General features: G+C 37.7%; 1 protein-coding gene across 1 annotated transcript; it reads left to right on the top strand.

Annotated features, from left to right (window-relative positions):
- Positions 1-3,935: 3,935 nt before the first annotated feature.
- Positions 3,936-10,795, top strand: LOC117080029 (putative tripartite motif-containing protein 49B). Its single transcript, XM_033204502.1, has 6 exons — positions 3,936-4,740; positions 5,006-5,101; positions 6,834-7,064; positions 7,513-7,532; positions 8,391-8,491; positions 9,562-10,795. The coding sequence occupies exons 1-6, from the start codon at positions 4,300-4,302 to the stop codon at positions 10,059-10,061; spliced, it is 1,389 nt and encodes a 462-aa protein (XP_033060393.1). The 5' UTR covers positions 3,936-4,299; the 3' UTR covers positions 10,062-10,795.
- Positions 10,796-21,220: the final 10,425 nt, after the last annotated feature.

Here is a 21,220-nt window from a genome sequence, read left to right as displayed (position 1 = left end):
AGTCGGTGGTCTTGGACAGTAAACTGACAATAGAATAAGAAAATCTGTTGTTCGATTTCTTGTATTTAATGAAATACAAACTCTGGATGATTTTATGATGGGTCAACGTGAGTACATGCACTTAATTCATATGTGAATCTCCCTAACTATACATATATCTTATGGCTTCTGCTTTTGTCTTTAAACCTTGGGAGTCATGGGTCTGACAGATTTGTCTTCACTGTTTTGACAGTCTTGACCATAAGTCTTCTGGACTATTGGCAAAGAACTCCTCTGTCAGAAGGTATTTAAGTAGTCCCTTCTGAAATCTTTCTTTAAAAAAATAATTTTCATATAACTACAAAAAGATTTGGTACAGAAAGAAAAATATAGCTCATGCCTATCTTTTGGATTCTGTATTTGTGAATTTGCCTATATCCTAAAAGTTATTTATAATCCCCAAAATAACTCCTGTGGTGCACTCATAGTCATTGCAGGACATCATGCACTATGTGGAGAAAAGCATTAAAATAATAATTCATCTTTCACCCGTGAGACTGGCGAAGTTTTGTAAATTCAATGAGAGACCTCAAGTTAGTGGGTTTATTTGGTTAATCAGTGATTTCTCTTAGAGTCGTAGGAAACAGAAAACAAAAAGGGAAGTTTTATCTTCTGTTGAACTTCTCTGGAAATGTAATATAAATGTACTAAAGCAGCATTTAAGCTGGATGAGGTGGTTTATACCTGCATTCCTAGCACTTTGGAAGGCTGTGACCGGAGGCCCACTTGAAGCTCGCAGTTGGAGAACAGTCTGGGCTACAGAGTCATACACTGACTTTATCAAAAATTTCCAAAAAAAAAAAATTAGCCAGGTTATATAGTGTGAGCCTAAAGTCTTAGCTACTTGGGAGGCTGAAACAGGAGGATTACTTGGAATTCAAGGCTGCAGGGAGCTGCGATTATGCCACTGCATTCCAGAAGGAGACGCTTTCTCTAGAATAAATAAATGTGCACTTAGAGGAATGCCTATATCATGGAAGAAATCCAATAAACAGTATAAAATGCAACTTAGTTAATTTCTAGCCTATCTCTACTCTGACAGGATTTATGTTACATATGATTCATTCAGGCACTGGTTTTCAGAATGAAAGTGTGAAAATAATTTAATCAGAGCTGCAGAGGTGTGCTCTAAATACTGCATAAACCTAATCATCTTTGTCTCCACCTTTCAGAATGCTCTAAATACCCTTAAAGAGGTGGATGTGGTCTTCACAGATTCTTATAAAAGGAGGCAGAAGAGACAAGTTCAGTTTTCTCCGAAGGAGAAGGACAGCACTTAGAACTGCGTTTTGGTGACCTCTGAAATTCAGTACTGCAGTGAATGAACTTCTGACCTGGAGGAGTACTTAACAAAATTATTTTTTACAGAATCGCTGTGGGAACCATTAAAAGAACTCCAGGGTGAGTGAAACATATTGATAAAATTATATCATGTTGGCCGGGCGCGGTGGCTCAAGCCTGTAATCCCAGCACTTTGGGAGGCCGAGACGGGCGGATCACGAGGTCAGGAGATCGAGACCATCCTGGCTAACACGGTGAAACCCCGTCTCTACTAAAAAATACAAACAACTAGCCGGGCGAGGTGGCGGGCGCCTGTAGTCCCAGCTACTCGGGAGGCTGAGGCAGGAGAATGGCGTAAACCTGGGAGGCGGAGCTTGCAGTGAGCTGAGATCTGGCCACTGCACTCCAGCCCGGGCGTCAGAGCGAGACTCCGTCTCAAAAAAAAAAATAAAAAAAATAAAAAAAAAAATTATATCATGTTTCCTTTACACAATAATAAATTTGAGTGTTAAAAATCTCATTATCTTAAATCTACACAATGATACCATTTGTAACTCCTGTTGTTACCATAGATTTTATCAATTATGAGGATATTATTGTTATTTTGTGTTTTCTATGATTGTTTAATAAGGTTTTGAAAAACTTTAGTGTTTACTGCAACAGATATGTATGCATAATGAATACATGGAATTGATACATATATGTACACATAGGTGTTTGTATATGTTTGTAATGAGTGTATTAATATTGTTGAATTCAATTGAGAATACATTAATGCCTAATGTAAGTTATGTGCTTTCATAACATTCAGGTTTTAGACATGACTTTTAATTAGTAAGGTAGTGATGAGCGATGCAAAATAATGAAACCAAGACAATGAGAAGGCTCCCCAAAATATCCTACTTTAGAAATCAAAACACAATTTTTCAACCAAATAAATTTACAAGACCTAATTTGATATGTGATTGTGATTGTCATCTCACTTGAGTCTTAATCTTATCAAACTGTGAAAAATTTCTTAAAATGTCTTAGATGAGCTTTGCAAAATATTTGCAATTCTAATATTTTTCACTTCTTTCACTTAAATTCAGAAGTGATATCAAGCAAAGCAGTGTAAAGGACTTAGAATTGCCAAAACAAAGTTTATGGTTTCTGTATTAGTCAGGGTTCTTCAGACAGAACCATAGGACATATATGTATATGTGTGCGGATATATTCATGGGCCAATCACAAACTACATATGATGGTCCCATAAGATTATAATACCAATACGTTTACTGTACTTTTTCTGTATTTAAATATGTTTAGATACACAAGTAGCTATCATTGTGTTACAATGGCCAACAGTGTGCAGTGCAGAACATACTGTACAGGTTTGTAGCCTATTGTAGGAACAATAAGCTATAGTGTATACCATAGGTGTGTAGTAGGCTATAGCATCTAGGTTTGTGTAGTATATTCTATCATATTAAAACAATAAAACTGCCTGGCTGGGCACTGTGGCTCGTGCCTGTAATTCCAGCACTTTGGCAGGCCAAGGCGGAGAGATCACTTGAGGCCAGGAGTTCAAGTGCAGCCTGGCCAAGATAGCAAAACTCCGTCTCTACTAAAAAAAAATACAAAAATTAGCCAGGCCTAGTATCACGTTCCTGTAATCCCAAGTGCTCAGGCACCTGAGGCAGGAGAATCGCTTTGACCCTGGAGGCGGAGGTTTCAGTGAGCCGAGATCACTCCACTACACTTCAGCCTGTGTGACACAGAGAAACTCTGTCAAAAAAAAAAAAAAAACAACCTAAAAACACCTGACACATTTCTCAGAACATACATCTGTGCACAAGCTATACATCATTCTACATGGGACAGAATTAATCAGGAAAATTAATTTGCTTGATTATGGAGTCTGGAGAGTTCCAATATAAGCTGTCTTTAAACTGGCATCCTGAGGATACTGGTATCCTGGCTAAGCTCAAGTCTGAAAGCCTCAGGACCAGTTTCAGGAGAGAGACAGAAGAAATTGCCTTTTCTCTGCCTTTTTCTTTATATCTGAGCTACCAGCCTATTAGATGGTGCCCACACACATTGAGGGATGAGGCTCCCACTCAGCTCACCAACTCACATGTCTCTCTCCTCTAGAAACACCTTCACAGACTCACCCAGAAACAATGCTTCACCAGGTCTATAGGTATTGGTTAATCCAGTCAGACTGATACCTGAAATTCACCATCACACCATGGAAATATAATTACATCTCTCTGAGTCTAACAGAAACCTCCTATATGTTAGTTCAGAGTTTTCACAGCCCTAGAGGAAGTTAATTTAATCTGCACGAAAATAAAAAGACCCAATATCTTTAATAATTTTTCTTTTCTCTACTAGTAAATTTTGATTGGTTTAATTGTAGTCTTTTTCTTTATTTGGTTGGTTGGCTGGTTTTTTTTTTTTATTTTGTTTTGATTTGGGTTTTTGTTTTTAATGTAATTTAATTTAATTTTAAGTCCTGGGATAACTGTGCAGGACATTCAAGCTTGTTATGTAGGTAAACTTATGCCATGGTGGTTTGCTGCCCGGCTTTTGCATCCCTCTCTAAAAATAAGTCATAGAACCCTCTGTCCATCTTCTCATATTCTTTAGCTCAGGCAGTTTTTTCCCACTCTCTCATAGTCATTCATCAGTTATTTGAAAGAAAAATAGGGACAACTATGATTTGTTCTGACCACTTAGAATCAAAACCCAGTTTCCAGATCCACATTCAGAAAATTGTATTATGTTACAGACAGGAACTAGGACAAGAAGGGACTGTGAGTCATCTAGTTAGTAATATCTACTCTAAAGCCGGGAGAATCCCTCTGTGTGTGAATTTTTAAGTTTGAAACAGAAGAAATAGTTTGTTGTACTTTAATGAACACTGTCAAGAGAAGAAACTATAGCTATCACATATCTCCATATGTTTAGAAGACTTTCATCAACTCAGGCCCCAAAATGACACATTTTTCTTTCTTCCCCAGAACCACGAGTTCTGGAATCTTGAAAGTCGTCCAGAGGGAGCTCACCTGCCCCATCTGCATGAACTACTTCAAAGACCCGGTCAGCATGGACTGTGGGCACACCTTTTGCAGGCCCTGTTTCTACCTCAACTGGAAAGACATCCCACTTCTTGTTCAGTGTTCTGAATGCAGAAAGTCAACACAACAGAGAAACCTCAAAACTAACATTCATTTGAAGAAGATGGCTTCGCTTGCCAGAAAAGCCAGTCTCTGGCTATTCCTGAGCTCTGAGGAGCAAATGTGTGGCACTCACAGGGAGACAAAGAAGATGTTCTGTGAAGTGGACAAGAGCCTGCTCTGTTTGCTGTGCTCCAGCTCTCAGGAGCACCAGGATCACAGACACTGTCCCATTGAGTGGGCTGCTGAGGAACACCGGGTAAGTGATGCCTCTGAACATCTACTTCCATAAAGGACACATGAAATTCCTGTGGGTCTATTTTCTTGGAGATTGGATCAAGCCAACTCTGCCTCCCTTTAAGCAGCTCTGTTTGGGCTTTCTTAGCTTCAAACCTCTGGGCTTTGACAAACATGAAGGGAAACGAAGGAAATGCCATTTACTAGGGGCTTATCTGTCGCTCATTCTGGGCCCCCTCCCTGTGTCACGGTCTGCACTGGTGCTTCAGTTTATGGCTCTTTTGCAGGAGAAGCTTTTAAAGAAAATGCAGTCTTTATGGGAAAAAGCTTGTGAAAATCACAGAAACCTGAACACAGAAACCACCAGAACCAGATACTGGAAGGTTAGTCCTGTACTACTCTCCCTTCTCCAGGAACTTATGGTGGGCAAATGGGTGACTCTCAAACTAGGAACTTGATAGTAAACTGTATTGTTTCTGGGATTGAGAAAAAAAAAAATAGAAAACATTGAGAAAAAGTGGCCTCATTTCTTATATAGAATAGTATGCTTATTAGGTAGGATTTCTAAGAAAACCACTGATGTCACCCAAAGCATGCTGGTTTGTTTCCTTATAAACCTGTAGCTATACACCAAGAGATACAAGAATCTGGGATACATCTCACAGCATTCTATATGTGCTAGTTGGATAAATGCTGGGCACAAAATTTACCTGGCAGTCATGGAAAGCTCAAGTGAACCTTCTGAGGCTGGGTCAGCATTAATCTGAATGCTGGTGGACAAGTAGTATTTGGAATTGTATGGAAAATTTGAGGCAGAAAAAGTGACGGGGGAAATCTAGGGAAATCATGAAATTAGGAATCTCAACTAATTAATATTGAATAATACATAAGATATGATGAGAAAAGTGGTGAGAAACACAGATTTGTGTCTTGAGGGAGACGTGTAAACATACCAGAAATATGGGAACTAGTATCTAAATATAAGGAGAACTCTGAGGACTTCAGAAAAATATTATAAGTAATTTTCTCTTTGTGGACGTATATTTTGAGGGTATGATAGCTAATATTAGTTTGTTGAAAAGTATTTTATGAGAATCTAGTCTATGTTGAATATTAAATTAGAAAATATACTAGTAAAGAAGAAAGGAAACACATTTGTTCTCACAAATCATACAATCCAAATGAGAGAGTCAAATGGTCAATATGCAAATACATGTAATGAATTATGTACTTGAGTGTTGTAAGTTTTTTTCTTGGAGAATAATCAAACAGGGAAGTAGAAAAGGACAATACAGGGCAGAAACTGGAGATGAGTGTCTGAATTTTATAACGGGTGGTCAGAAAAATGTCTCACTGAAAAATTCAAATTGAAACAAAGTTTTGAAGAGGAGAGGGAACAGAAATGTGTGTAGGGATATATATGTGGACCATGAGTGTGTATATATGTATATGTATGTATGTGTCTGTGTATTTGTGTATATCCATATAATTCCAGTTGGAGAGAAGAGCATATGCAGTAATTTTGAGTCTGTGTATTTGGAGGCCTGAGGAACCACAGAGAAGTCTATGTTTCAGATTGGGATGAGTTAGAGAAAGAATGGAAGGAAATGAATTCAGAGAGACAAAGATGGCCAAATCGTAAATGCAACCTTATTAGGATAGGTTTTGCGGGGTGAAATGCATTTAGCTGGACATGCTAGTCTAAGGTCATTTCACATAGAATGAGTTTACGCAACTTGCCATGTGTCAATGAAACAGAAATAATTATTTCCTTTCTAGTGACTATAGCTCTATACTCCAACTTTTAAGCATGAACTGTTCTTACTTTTCCATAATATGGGCTGGAATAGCGAAATTCAAATTGTGTTGTTTTTTTTTTATTTCCAACTACCTTAGAAAACACATTATCTTGAATAAATTTAATATAATTTGTCAGATACATCTATGTTGATCTTTATGCAGAAAGAAAGGAAAGGAACAAAATTTTGTGAATTCTAAGAACTGGCAAGACTCAGGTCTAAACTATTGGATGTTCAAGAGACAAAAGGAATCAGTGAGATTTCATAGGACATAGATAAATACATTTCTTTTTTGATTAACCCATTATTGTTGCAGGATTATGTAAATTTAAGGCTAGAAGCAATTAGAGCTGAGTATCAGAAGATGCCTGCATTTCACCATGAAGAAGAAAAACATAATTTGGAGATGCTGAAAAAGAAGGGGAAAGATATTTTTCATCAACGTCATTTAAGTAAAGCCAAAATGGCTCATAGGAGGGAGATTTTAACAGGAATGTATGAGGAGCTGAAGGAAATGTGTCATAAACCATATATGGAACTACTTCAGGTACGAACCCACAATGTGGTTCAGGTTTTTGAATATTCACATGTATAGGTATTTTCCTCAAGGCTGAAATCCATCTCCCTACCTTTATTTCCATGACGTGTTTCCAAAAACACATTCCACTCCTTTGGGTCCACTCATTTGGGTAAGTGGTTCAGCTAAAGATGACTGAGTAGGTGTTTCGAGGTTACCACAGAGCACAGACCCTCTGGGCCTCTTCTCCCTTCACTTATTTATAGAATGTCTTCAAGATTCAGACTTCCCCAGGACGTTAATTAATGACAATACAACTGACTGGGTTTTTCATTACAGAAAAAAAAGAAAATGCTTTCAAGAAAAGAAGATGGCAGGAGAATAGTATCTTCAGAAACTGAATACAAATCTCACACTGAACTTAGTGAAAGATGCATCTTGTGAAATGCACTAAATCTTTCTTATTTTTTTTTTACAGGGTTTTGGAGACATTGCACAGGTGAGTGTGTACCTACATTATTGCATATGTTCTTTCAGATTCCACAAATATCAAAGAAGGCTCTAGTAAGGTCATGGCATAAATAATTAAGATATTGATATCACTTTTTTTGCATCTACTTTCGTTCCCACACCTTAAAAGACAAGACCACAAAGTAAATAAATGAATACAAGAAGAGTGAAATAAAACAAACATTTTTATTCCTGCTTTTGTTTTATCACTTAAAATCCTGCATAGGTGAAAGACAGAGTTTTGTTTCATGGATGGTGAGAAAGTCACCAGACGAAGCAGGAGAGAAGAGGGGGAAGTATTTTAGCAGTGAAAATGTGTTGATGTTTTTTTTATATACATATATACAAATCAGTTAAGAGTTCTGAAAAATAGATTGAAAACAACTGTGGAGTGTTACAAGTGTGTAAGTCTCTAGGGAAGCTCTTTGCTAAAAGGCAGATCTCCCTGCCTAGAACAAGTTTCACATCCTTTATGTTGAAAAGGAAGCAGTGGATGCAGCAGTCTCCCCAGAACCCCACTGTTTTAGACAAAGATGTCAGGGGAGTCTGCCCAGAAGTGGAACTCAGAATTTCAATTCTAAATATTATCAAGGCAATAAGGCTGAGGGAAGCTTACACATTTGGGGCAAAAAAAGAAAGATCAGATTGAATTCTGACTTAGACTCTTCCATCATGCTTTAAAATTTAGAAACTCTAAATAAGAATTAATTTTTAAAAAGGAAGTAATAATTTTTGAATTATCAAATGTGTAGAATCAAAGGATTCTCATGAAATGTCTTTTATATACAAATAGTGATTCTTATTTATTTTATGGCTGTAGATGTTGTAACTGCATGTTTTTCCTTGCAGGAGTGAGTCCGTACTGCTGCATAAGCCCCAGCCTCTGAATCTAGAGCTCAGTTCAGGGCCCATCGCTGGACTGATGGACAGGCTCAACCAATTCCAAGGTAAGTCTCCACCCACAGGCAGCACTCCCACTTTATCTAAATATTATTATTGTTAGGATCACATAGGTAATATTTCATCCTTTATCAAATATTTTACTTCTTTTAAGACATAGGTGAACATGTCTGTGTCTATTTATAGTCACATTTATAGCATTAAGTTTGAAAGATGGTGAAAAGCAAATACTTTCTGGAATAATATGTATTGAGTTATATAATGGGAAAAAGGAGTAGGGTAGCAAATTTCAAAAAGGAGCAATTGAAATAATGCTCAGAATATAGGTGAATTATTTAATGTTAAATAAAAAGTGTACATTTCTTTAGTGTATTTGTTTGAACTGCTAAGAACTGTTCTTTGGGGGAATATAGTTTACTGGAGATTCTTGGGGTTTTTGTATTTTTTTAATGGGTATATATTCATATATTGAAAACATTTGAATTAATGGGTAAAAATAAAAGGAAGAAATCGTTTTGTGAATATAAGTAAAATTACAAATGAAAATACGTTCAATTTAATTACAATATGAGGAACTACATGTTAAGTCTAAAATCCAGTTTCAGTCCAGAGCTAGCACGGAGGACCACAGAGAGACTGGTCAAAGATTTTGCAGGAATCTGCTTTAAATTATCACTTATAACATGTACATATGCGTTTTTATATAGATATCTAGAGCAGTTCTTAAGTAAGTGAAAATCTTCACATTCTTTCCAAAATGATAGCACTAGCTTTTAAGAATAAGAAACATTTCTAAATAACAATCTTGATAACAGCATAGCATTTAGGGCATATAATGTGTACATTTTACTTTGAAAATTGGATTGAAAGAAGCTGGTCTCACATTTGGCTCTCAATATGTAAGTTTTCAAAAAAAATTCATATCTGTGGTTAGGGTTTTGTTTGTCCTGTATATAATATTAATCATCTCTATACTTTACTAGAAGTTACAAGCAAAACTGTCTTTCTGACTTTACATTTCCTAGTAAAGTAACATCTTGATAGAACAATTATTTTTTTCTAATTTACACATGTCTGTGCATGTTTTCTCTCTCTCTCTCTTTTTTTTTTTTTGCAGTGCATACTACTCTGCATCATGAAGAGTCCAACAGTCATATCTTTCGATATGAAATTTTGGGAAGCGTGTATGTTGACTGTGACCATCAAGATGTGCCCTATATCACTGCAACACCTAGAAGTTTTCTTGCATGGGGTGCTCAGACTGTCTCCTCTGGCAAATATTACTGGGAGTTCCATGTAGGGGACTCCTGGAATTGGGCTTTTGGTGTCTGTGATACATATTGGAAAGAGAAGAATCAGAATGAGAAGATAGATGGAGAGGAGGGACTCTTTCTTCTTGGGTGTGTTAAGAATGACATTCAATGCCATCTCTTTACCACCTCACCACTTATGCTGCAATATATCCCAAGACCTACCAACCGAGTAGGATTATTCCTGGATTATGAGGCTAAGACTATGAACTTTGTTGATGTTAATCAAAGCTCCCTAATATACACCATCCCTAATTGCTCTTTCTCACCTCCTCTCAGGCCTATCATTTGCTGTATTCACTTCTGACCAGAGACAAATCAGAAATGTGTTCACATGCTGTGGGAACCCCTTTATTCCACGAAATCCTCTTCCTTGTGCCTTAACATACACGACAAATAGGCTCTATTTTATGTCTTGAACTGCCTTCTAATGTTATCAAAACTCATTTATTGTGTTACTATTAAATATGCTGAAAACACTAAAAGTATATGTATTGGTTCTTTATTAACGAGTTTTTGAAAAATCATTACTCATAACCATAGCATACAGTATATTCTCTTTTTTTTCTTCATTTCTGACTGTCACTGAGTGAAATAATAGATGACAGACATGTCTGAATGAAGTAGAAATCAATGGAAGACAGTCAGGATCTTGTGCTTCATGCAAAGAAACTTGGAGTGAAGTCTCAATGATAACTGGGATATGTTTTTCTTCCTCTTTATCTGACTATATTACACTTATCCATCATGATTCATTGTATTAATCTATCCTTTGAGATAATATTATTTGACCTTCTATGTTCGGCTTCATTTTGGAATTCTCACTACAGATATAAATAATCCTTCATTATTGTTGTGTTCTTCTACATTGAAATACACAAGGTGATCAGACCAATGCTGGATTAATTAAATATTGGAAAAATGTAACTAAATATTGACCCCTACCTCAAACCATACACAGTCATTTCCAGATAGATTCAAGTCATGAAAGGAAGGGGAACCTGAAACAATATTCTCATAAGGATTTCTTAACCAGGGCACAAATTAATAATTAAAACAATTAGTCCATTTATATTGATAATGATGACTTCTGTGTTTCAAAAAACATTATGCAAACTAGTAGTGGAGAAAGATATTCACCCCAACATACATAAAATAAAATATATACATGTGCATGATGAATACTTAAAATGTAATTTAAAAAGACAGTGAACTCAATAGAAGATGGGGTAAAATATCTGAACAGACCCATTACAGAATTGGATACATAAATAACTAGCCAAATATAAAAAAGTGCTCACTTTCATTAGTCTTACAAAAATAAGAATTAATCCACCAGTTGTAACACAGGCCCCCATAAAAATATACCAAAATTTAAAGTCACATAAAATTGTGTGTAGTCAAAGACACAGAATAAATGAAATTGATTCATGACTGGGGAGATGTAAATGGAAATCCTTTTTGTGTCAATTTTTATTGTAGCTCCAAATTAGAGCCAAAATATTCTTCAACAGTAGAATAGCTAAGTAAATTTGGTGTATTTATGCAAAATAATCCTATAACTCACTGAATGCAACAAAGTTGATGAATCTCAGAAACAAGGTAATAAATATATGCCAATTTAAATATTAAAATTGAAGTTAAGAAAAGACTCTTCCATGTACATAATATATTGGCAATTGTATGCTCTTTGTGGGTTCCATAATTACATGAACACTGTGGAATTATAACTTTTGAGACCCAAAATGTCAAATAATGCATAAGATAGTAGAATACAAAAGGAGCCCAGGCATGGTGGCACACACCTCTAATCCTAGCACGTGGGGAGGCTAAGGTGTAAGAATGGCTTGTGGCCAGGAGTTTCAGACCAGTGTAGGCAACATAGTGAGACCTCATGTCTACTAAACATTCTTTTAGAAATCAGCCTGGCATGATGGCACATGCTATATTCCCAGCTACTCCGGGGGCTGATGCAGCAGGATGGCTCGAGTCCAGAAGACCCAGGCTGCAGTGAGCCATGGTGGTGCCCTGCAGTTCAGCCTGTGACAGAATGACAGTCTGTCTCAATAGTAAAACAAACTATAATTACTTGATATAACATAAACCGATACATTATAAATGCTCTAGTTATAGATATTTTAAATATCGATGTTATTTTAAATAACTGAGAAAGCTGGGATAGCTACATGTTAGCTTAGACAGGACAAAAGTGCCCTGGGAAGTAAGTTTAAAGTATTTTTATTAGAGTAAGTGAGGAGGAAGTGCTTTATTGCAACTGTGATACACACCAGAATCTGCTATGAATAGTCTCATATCTGGAGGATTTGCAGATATCGAGGTAAGCAGTAATTCTTGGGTGCCTGAAGCCTAGCAGCTGCATGTTCAGTGTGTCTTCTCTGGAGATGTCTTCTCTGGAAAGTTTGATTTCTTTTTTTATTTTTATTTTTCTTTAAGTTCTATGGTACATGTGCACAATATAAAGGTTTCTTACATATGCATACATGTGCCTTGTTGGTGTGCTGCACCCATTAACTCGTTATTTACATTAGGTATATCTCCTAATGCTATCCTTCCCCCCTCCCCTCACCCCACGACAGGCCCCAGTGTGTGATGTTCCCCTTCCTGTGTCCAAGTGATCTCATTGTTCAATTCCCACCTATGAGTGAGAACATGTGGTGTTTGGTTTTTTGTCCTTGCGATAGTTTGCTGAGAATGATGGTTTTCAGCTTCCTCCATGTCCCTACAAAGGACAGAAACTCATTCTTTTTTATGGCTGCATAATATTCCATGGTGCTTAGGTGCCACATTTTCTTAATGCAATCTATCATTGATGGACATTTGGGTTGGTTCCAAGTCTTTGCTATTGTGACTAGTGCCGCAATAAACATATGTGTGCATGTATCTTTATAGCAGCATGATTTATAAACCTCTGGGTATATCCCCAGTAATGGTATGGCTGGGTCAAATGGTATTTCTACTTCTAGATCCTTGAGGAATCGACACACTGTCTTCCACAATGGTTGAACTAGTTTACAGTCGCACCAACAATGTAAAAATGTTCCTATTTCTCCACATCCTCTCCAGCACCTGTTGTTTCTTTACTTTTAATGATCACCATTCTAACTGGTGTGAGATGGTATATCATTGTGGTTTTGATTTGCATTTCTCTGATGGCCAGTGATGATGAGCATTTTTCATGTGCCTGTTTGTTGCATAAATGTCATCTTTTGAGAAGTTTCTGTTCATCTCCTTTGCCCACTTTTTGATGGGGTTGTTTGTTTTTTTCTTGTAAATTTGTTTGAGTTCTTTGTAGATTCTGGATATTAGCTCTTTGTCAGATGAGCAGATTGCAGAAATGTTCTCCCATTCTGTACCTTACCTGTTCACTCTGATGATAGTTTCTTTTGCTGTGCAGAAGCACTTTAGTTTAGTTTAGTTAGATCCCATTTGTCAATTTTGGCTTTTGTTGCCATTGCTTTTGATGTTTTAGACATGAAATCCTTGCCAATGCCTATGTCCTGAATGGCATTGCCTAGGTTTTCTTCTAGGGCTTTTATGGTTTTAGGCCTAACATTTAAGTCTTTGATCCATCTTGAATTAATTTTTGTATAAGGTGTAAGGAAGGGATCCAGTTTCAGCTTTCTACATATGGCTAGCCAGTTTTCCCAGCACCATTTATTAAATAGGGAATCCTTTCCCCATTTCTTGATTGTGGCATTCTCTGTATTTGAATGTTGGCCTTCAAATTGGCCATCAAATTGACCAGGCCAATTTGAATGTTGGCCTGCCTTGCTAGGTTGGGGAAGTTCTCTGGGATAATATCCTGCAGTGTTTTCCAACTTGATTCCTTCTCCCCATCACTTTCATCACCAATCAGACGTAGATTTGGTCTTTTCACATAGTCCCATATTTCTTGGAGGCTTTGTTCGTTTCTTTTTATTCTTTTTTCTCTAAACTTCTCTTCTCACTTCATTTCATTCATTTGATCTTTAATCACTGATACCTTTTCTTCAAGTTGATTGAATCGGCTACTGAAGTTTGTGCATTCGTCACCTAGTTCTTGTGCCATGGTTTTCAGTTCTATCAGGTCATTTAAGGACTTCTCCACACTGGTTATTCTAGTTAGCCATTCGTCTAATCTTTTTTCAAGGTTTTTAGCTTCTTTGGGATGGATTCAAAGTTTCTCCTTTAGCTCGGAGAAGTTTGATTGTCTGAAGACTTCTTCTCTCAACTCGTCAAAGTAATTCTCCATCCAGCTTTGTTCCATTGCTAGCAAGGAGCTGTGTTCTTTTGGGGGGGGAGAGGCACTCTGACGTTTTAAATTTTCAGCTTTTCTGCTCTGTTTTTTGCCCATCTTTGTGGATTGACCTACCTTTGGTCTTTGATGATGGTGATGTACAGATGGGGTTTTGGTGTGGATGTCCTTTCTATTGGTTTTCATTCTAACAGTCAGGACCCTCAGCTGCATGTCTGTTGGTGTTTGCTGGAGGTCCACTCCAGACCCTGTTTGCCTGGGTATCAGCAGTGGAGGCTGCAGAACAGCAAATATTGCTGAACAGCAAATGCTGCTGCCTGATCATTCCTCCGGAAGTTTCGTCGCAGAGAGGGACCCGACCATGTGAGGTGTCAGTCTGCCCCTACTGGGGGGTGCCTCCCATTTAGGCTACTTGAGGAGGCAGTCTGTCCATTCTCAGATCTCAAACTCCGTGCTGGGAGAAGCAATACTCTCTTCTAAGCTGTCAGACAGTGACATTTAAGTCTGCAGAGGTTTCTGCTGCCTTTTGTTTGGCTATGCCCAGCCCCCGGAGGTGGGGTCTACAGAGGCACGCAGGCCTTCTTGAGCTGTTGTGGGCTCCACCCAGTTCCAATTCGAGCTTCCCAGCTGTATTGTTTACCTACTCAAGCCTCAGCAATGGCAGGCGCCCCTCCCCCAGCCTCACTGCTGCCTTGCAGTTCAATCTCAGACTGCTGTGCTAGCAATGAGCGAGGCTCTGTGAGTGTGGCACCCTCTGAACCAGGCACGGGATATAATCTCCTGGTGTGCCATTTGCTAAGACCATCGGAAAAGCACAGTATTAGGGTGGGAGTGACCCAATTATCCTGTCTGCCACAGCTTCCCTTGGCTAGGAAAGGGAATTCCCTGACCCCTTGCACTTCCCAGGTGAGGCGATGCCTCGCCCTGCTTAGGCTCACACTTGGTGGGCTGCACCCACTGTACTGCACCCACTGTCCGACAGCCCCACTGAGATGAACCTGGTACCTCATTCGGAAATGCAGAAATCACCTGTCTTCTGCACGCTCACGCTGGGAGCTGTAGATTAGAGCTGTTCCTATTCAGCCATCTTGGAAGACAAGTTTGATTTTTAAATGATTAGGCTCACCTAAGACCACAACCACTTCATGAGATTAGCTACTTTCTGGAGAGAGAAGTGGAAATGGAAGATTAGGTGACACAGAAGGGTGTAACATTGGCTGACTGCATTTATAAAGTATAGACAATGGGGGCTTACAGCCCAAGAGAATCTAGATGACGCTGGAGTGAAATGTAAGAACCTTAGCCTGACATACCTGGTTCAGAGACATTACATCTGAAATAATTATTTCATTAAGTAATGTTTTATTCCACAAACAATTCCCTCACAATTTTAAAAGTTTGCTTTACTGCTCCATTTTTAAACTCTAAAATTTCAGATATGAGTTCCCATTATATATATATAATTTTTTTTGACACAGAATCTCACTCTGTCATGCCAGCTGGAGTACAATGGCAAGACCTTGATTCACTGCAACTTCCGCTTCTTTGGTTCAAGCAATTATCTGCCTCAGCCTCCTGAATAGCTGGGATTGCAGGCACCCGCCACCACATCTGGCTAATTTTTTTGTATTTTTTAGGATAAACGGGATTTCACCATCTTGGCCAGGTTGGTATTGAACTCCTGACCTCGTGATCCACCCACCTCGGCCTCCCAAAGTGCTGGGATTACAGGCATGAGCCACTGGGTGCAGCTATTCTAGATTTGTCATTCTTTCTTCAAAAAAATGTTTACTGATGACAGTAGAGCAGAAATAGGAAATAAATTACAGTGAACAATAATAAACACTTTCAGTCCTACTAGAATATCCAGATTAATGAATGAAATGTATCATAATGGAAGAATCACACAAGTACATATATAATTAGAATTAGAGTATAAGCTCAATAAAAGAGCAATAAATGCTCTGAGGGTCTGTAATGGAGGGAGGTGCTGAATGTTAGATCACACAGGGGTTTCATGAAGATATGACAGAACTGAGATCTGAGGGATAGGAATACATTAACTTGGCAAAGTGAGATAGAAAAAAAGTTTCCTTGCAGTGACAGCACAGATGCAAAAACTTCCTGGGTGGAAGGAGCCCAATGCAGTTGAGCTCAGGGCCACTGAAGCTAAAGTAACAAGAATGACAGCAGTCTGATGGGAAATGAGGCTACAGGGGCAGGTTCAGGCTTCAGAACATGGAAAGGAAGAGTTCTTTATCTAGAAACTATGAGAAGCCAGTAAAGTCTCACTCTCCTTTTAAGATATGTCATTGCTAAATAACTATCCAGCCATTATTTATCTGAATATATACAACTGTAAAATATTAAGTGAAATAAACAACCCATCTTTGGAAGTCTCTCATAAAAGATGCACCTAGCGTTTAGTTGTGTTTCAATGAATTTAATATACAACCATTGGTGAAATTACTTGTATAAAATTGTTTTCTTCCATTCGCTATTTTATGACTATTTTTAATGGTTGATTTATGCAAAAATAAAATCTGTTTTGGACTATTATACCATAATGAAAATATTTACATTAGATACTTTATCTAAATATATATATATATGAATGCAATACTACCCATCCCAAACCATAGGAAAAAAAACCCTTGAAAGACTGATTAAAAAGGCTTCCGTTTCTGTTATGGCACCACTAATCGGACCAAATAGAAGTATGCATGTATCCTTCTGCCGTGTGCTAATTCTAGAACATTTGCTAGACCTATGTAAATTCACCCAAGCATATGGATTTAGTTTGATACAAACCTCTTGTAAATATAAATACAAAATTTGATGTTCAAAAATATCCTGTATTAGGCAAAGTAAATTCTAACAGCACAAATAGCAGGTAATTGGGAAACAAAATACAGATGTACCGAATCCTATTTTCAGAAGAACAGTAATGATCTATTAGACCTAGTGATGTTCGTGAAAGATCAGCTTGCACCAACCAGATTACAAAAACATACATTTCATTCATCTCATATCACAAGGCCTGACACATATGGAGGATCTTATAAAGCCAGGACATAAACAGTGACATCCATCTAGATGGCTACATGGATTTTGCATGTGTCAGGCTGGTGTCAGGCTCCCTTCAGATTTTGGCGTCTCTAAATTCTGAGTGGTGCAGAGTAAGTTTCCTACTACCAAACAGTGGTGAAGTCCAGATTCACATCATTGTGGTTGGTGAAATACAGTTGCTGAGTCTTTTCACCAAAATTGCTATAAGGGCTACTTGAACATCTAGAAATAGGTATGAACACTGCCTTAGGGAAAACAGTCCAAATTAGGCTCACCACGTCACGTGCTTTTGTGAGCAACTTTTTGTTAGAAGATTTGAAAGTCAGTTTTCTACCTGACACTGTCAACACACTGGACAGCAAGAATCTGATGGAAGCAGCCATGAAGTCCTTTAGAATTGAATTTCAAATGTACATTTGAAAGTACAGGCCGGGCGCGGTGGCTCAAGCCTGTAATCCCAGCACTTTGGGAGGCCGAGACGGGCGGATCATAAGGTCAGGAGATCGAGACCATCCTGGCTAACACGGTGAAACCCCGTCTCTACTAAAAAATACAAAAATCTAGCCGGGCGAGGTGGCGGGCGCCTGTAGTCCCAGCTACTCGGGAGGCTGAGGCAGGAGAATGGCGTAAACCCGGGAAGCGGAGCTTGCAGTGAGCTGAGATCCGGCCACTGCACTCCAGCGGGAGGCGGAGCTTGCAGTGAGCTGAGATCCGGCCACTGCACTCCAGCCTGGGCGACAGAGCGAGACTCCGTCTCAAAAAAAAAAAAAAAAAAAAAAAAAAAAAGAAAGTACATTGTAACGTAGCTATCTTCAGAGCATAGTGTGTTTCCTAACATGCCTGGGATGTAGGTACTGCTAACAATCTTACTAGAGATACCCTTTAATATCATCCAGTTTTCAAGTGTTACTCCTTAAGTGGTGCTCAAGAAACCCAAAGGGAAGGAGATGAAGTGGGGAAGTGGCTGGGCAGGAAAGACCCTGCTGATTTGGTGGAAAATGGTGATTCCTTTACGTTTTCCATGTTCTTGGAGAATTGAAAAGGAGCTCACTACATTTTAAATCTTGAAAGAGTTTCATGTGGTCAGTGATGAGTAATGCATAAGATTGTGACTTCCTGTGAATATGAGTTTACTGCAGAATAGAAGTCCACTACATTCTGAGCGAGCTCAGATGGCCTACTTGGAACAGTGCAGTTATCAAGGGCTTTTCTAGACAGATGTTTATGCTCTGTTTCTCCTGGAATGTATCACCTGTCTTGCACAATGTCATCCCCAACAGAATGATGACAATTTTATCTGTGCCTTTCAGGTATGAATAGAGGTGATGAGTCTGATAACGGAGTACTAACTCCTCTGTAGTGTTGTGGTCTGACCCTTGCACTCTACAGCTAAAAAATGCTTTCAGAGCCCCAGCTACATATATACATTTAAAATCAAGTTCTGAATGTTCACACACATGCAAAAAAAAACAAGCAAAACAAAACAAAAAACTAATTTTCTTATTTGTTGAATTCGCATTCAAATCCAGAAACATGGGATAGCTTCAAATCTTACCTTCAAATCCACAAACATAGGATATCTCCTTTACTTATATTTTAAACATTTCTTTCAATAGTGTTTTAAGGTTTTTATGCACAGACTTGTGCATCTCCCTTTAGCTTTATTTCTATGTATTGATTCTTTGTATAATATTTAAATACATTTTAACTTTATTCTCACTTTTAATTGTTGTCTAAGAAGCGTGCATGATTAAATCTCTTTTCATTTCAATTATATGTCTAGTAGTTTATAGATTTCAGGTAACTTTTAATGTCACATCATGTTATGCTAATCATGCAATTATCATAGATTTATTTCTGTCCAACCCTCACATTATTTGTTTCTTTTTCACGTCTGGTTGCATTGAAGAGGACATCTTGCAAGATGTTGAAAACAAGCAGTGACAGCAGAATTCACATCTCATTTCCATTCTTGGGTAGAAGCTTTCAATTCTCCATTAAATATTGAGTTGGTTCTAACTTTTTATGTTCTTATTAGATTGTGAAAGTTTCCATCTATTTTAGTTTTTTAATAATATCTTTAAAATCATAAATGACCATTTAATTATATCAAATGTTTCCCTTCTCTATCTACAGGACCAATAACATGTATTTTGTCCTGTTCCTGTGGTGATTCACATTTATTCCACATTCTGATGTTAAATCACTCTACTGTCCTAGAATAAGCTCCACTTGCACATGTATTATGCCCTTGTCTCTCACAAGATTTGATTAGTTAATAACTTTTTTTGAATTTTTGCCCCTATATTTATGTTAAAGTCTGTACGGCAATTTTCATTTCTCATACTTCATGTGTATCAAGATTGGGTATTAAAGTTATACACTTGGGCTAGGCAAAGTGTCATCCCAGCACGTTGGGAGGCCAAGACAGGAGGATCACTTAAGACAAGGAGTTTGAGCCTGCTGTGAACTATAATCCTGCCTCTGAACTTCAGCCTGGGAAACAGAGAGAAAAGTTGTCTTCTCGGGAAGGGGAACATCACATACTGGGGCCTATCATGGGGAGGGGGGAGGAGGGAGGGATTGCATTGGGGAGTTATACATGATATAAACGTCATGCACATGTACCCTAGAACTTAAAGTATAATAAAAAAAAAAAAGAAAAAAAAAAGAAAAAAAATAAAAACGGAAAAAAAAAAAAGAAAAAGACAATAATAATAAAAAAACAACATCATGATTTGAGACGTATAACTTTTTTTTCTGTTCTCTAGAAGGGTTGTCTAAGTGTGTTATTACTTTCTCAAATGTTTTCAAGATTTCACTGAAAGGTATCACTGGAGTTCTCTTTGTGAGTTTTTTTTTCTTAATAATAGGGTAGACTTTTATAATCCAAACCATATATTTCAGTTTTCTATGTCTTCTTTTGTTAGATTTTGTCAGGTGGTTTTTCAAGAATTTTCTCATTTCACTGAAATTGTCAAATGTGTAGATATTAAGTTGTTCTTAAAATCTTATTGACTATTTAGCCTGAGGATGACCTGTGTGTCTGTCTGTTAGCTCATGGTTTGAACTCCCTTTTTCTGTTATTAAATGAGTCTTGCTGGAAATTTATCAATTTAATTTTCCTATCTGAAGACCCTGCTTTTGACTTTATTGATTTTATCTATTTTATACTTTTTAACCAATTTTCTGCAATTATTTTTTCAAATTTTCTTTACTTTTCATTGCATGAATTTCCTAGTATTTGTCTGGTTGTTTTGGAATAAACCTTTCCTTGTTAATAACAGATGGATTTAATGATATACATTTCCTTTTTAGCATTATTTTAATTATATTTCAAATGTTTTATTGTTAGGTATCTTGAATATTATTTAATTAGACTTATTTTCATCATTGGTTCATGCCTTTGCAAGGGAACTATAAAGGAGAGGGAAGGGAATAAATTTTTCTGGTGATATTATAAAACAATTAGAAACAATTGAAATTAATTTTAATAAAATAGTTTAACTGAATATATCCAAAATATTTACAACACAATAAACATTGCATATATTAGTGAGATGTCTTATATTTTTGTTCTTCTTATTATTTTTTTGACACAGGGTCTCACTCTATTGCCCAAACTGGAGGGCAGTGACCAGATCCCAAATAACTGCAGCCTCAACCTCGTGTGTTCCAGCAATCCTCCCACCTCAAATTCCCTAATAGTTGGGATTACAGGCACATACCACCATGCTCAGCTAATTTTTTTCTTTTTCTTGCAGGAATAAGGTCTCACCACGCTGCCAAGGCCGCTCTCAAAGTCTAAAGCAATTCTCCTGTATCTGCTTCCCAAAGTGCTGTGATTACAGGATTGAACCACTCACTGCACCCTGCCTTTCTAACTTTCATACTAAATTTTGACATCCACTTTGCATTTTACACTTATAGTCCAATTCAGAATAAGATTTCAAGTGTTCAATATCTACCTGTGGCTTTCTTTCTTCTTTTTTTTTTTTTTTTTGAGACGGAGTCTCACTCTGTTGCCAGGCTGGAGTGCAGTGGCACGATCTCAGCTCACTGCAAGCTCCTTCTCCTGGGTTCATGCCTGTCTCATGCCTCAGCCTCCTGAGTAGCTGGGACTACAGGCGCCCGCCACCACG

This window comes from Trachypithecus francoisi, unplaced genomic scaffold, assembly GCF_009764315.1.
Source record: "Trachypithecus francoisi isolate TF-2019V2 unplaced genomic scaffold, Tfra_2.0 Lachesis_group8, whole genome shotgun sequence".
NCBI lineage: Eukaryota > Metazoa > Chordata > Mammalia > Primates > Cercopithecidae > Trachypithecus > Trachypithecus francoisi.
The sequence above is the reverse complement of the archived record's forward strand: the minus strand, read 5'-3'. Positions and strand labels throughout refer to the sequence as shown.

Excerpts from the sequence above, each read along its gene's own strand:
- LOC117080029 (XM_033204502.1), top strand. The coding sequence starts at position 4,300 with ATGACACATTTTTCTTTCTTCCCCAGAACCACGAGTTCTGGAATCTTG. Across the intron at positions 4,741-5,005 it reads GGGCTGCTGAGGAACACCGG|GAGAAGCTTTTAAAGAAAAT; the intron begins GTAAGTGATGCC and ends GCTCTTTTGCAG. Across the intron at positions 8,492-9,561 it reads CAGGCTCAACCAATTCCAAG|TGCATACTACTCTGCATCAT; the intron begins GTAAGTCTCCAC and ends TTTTTTTTGCAG.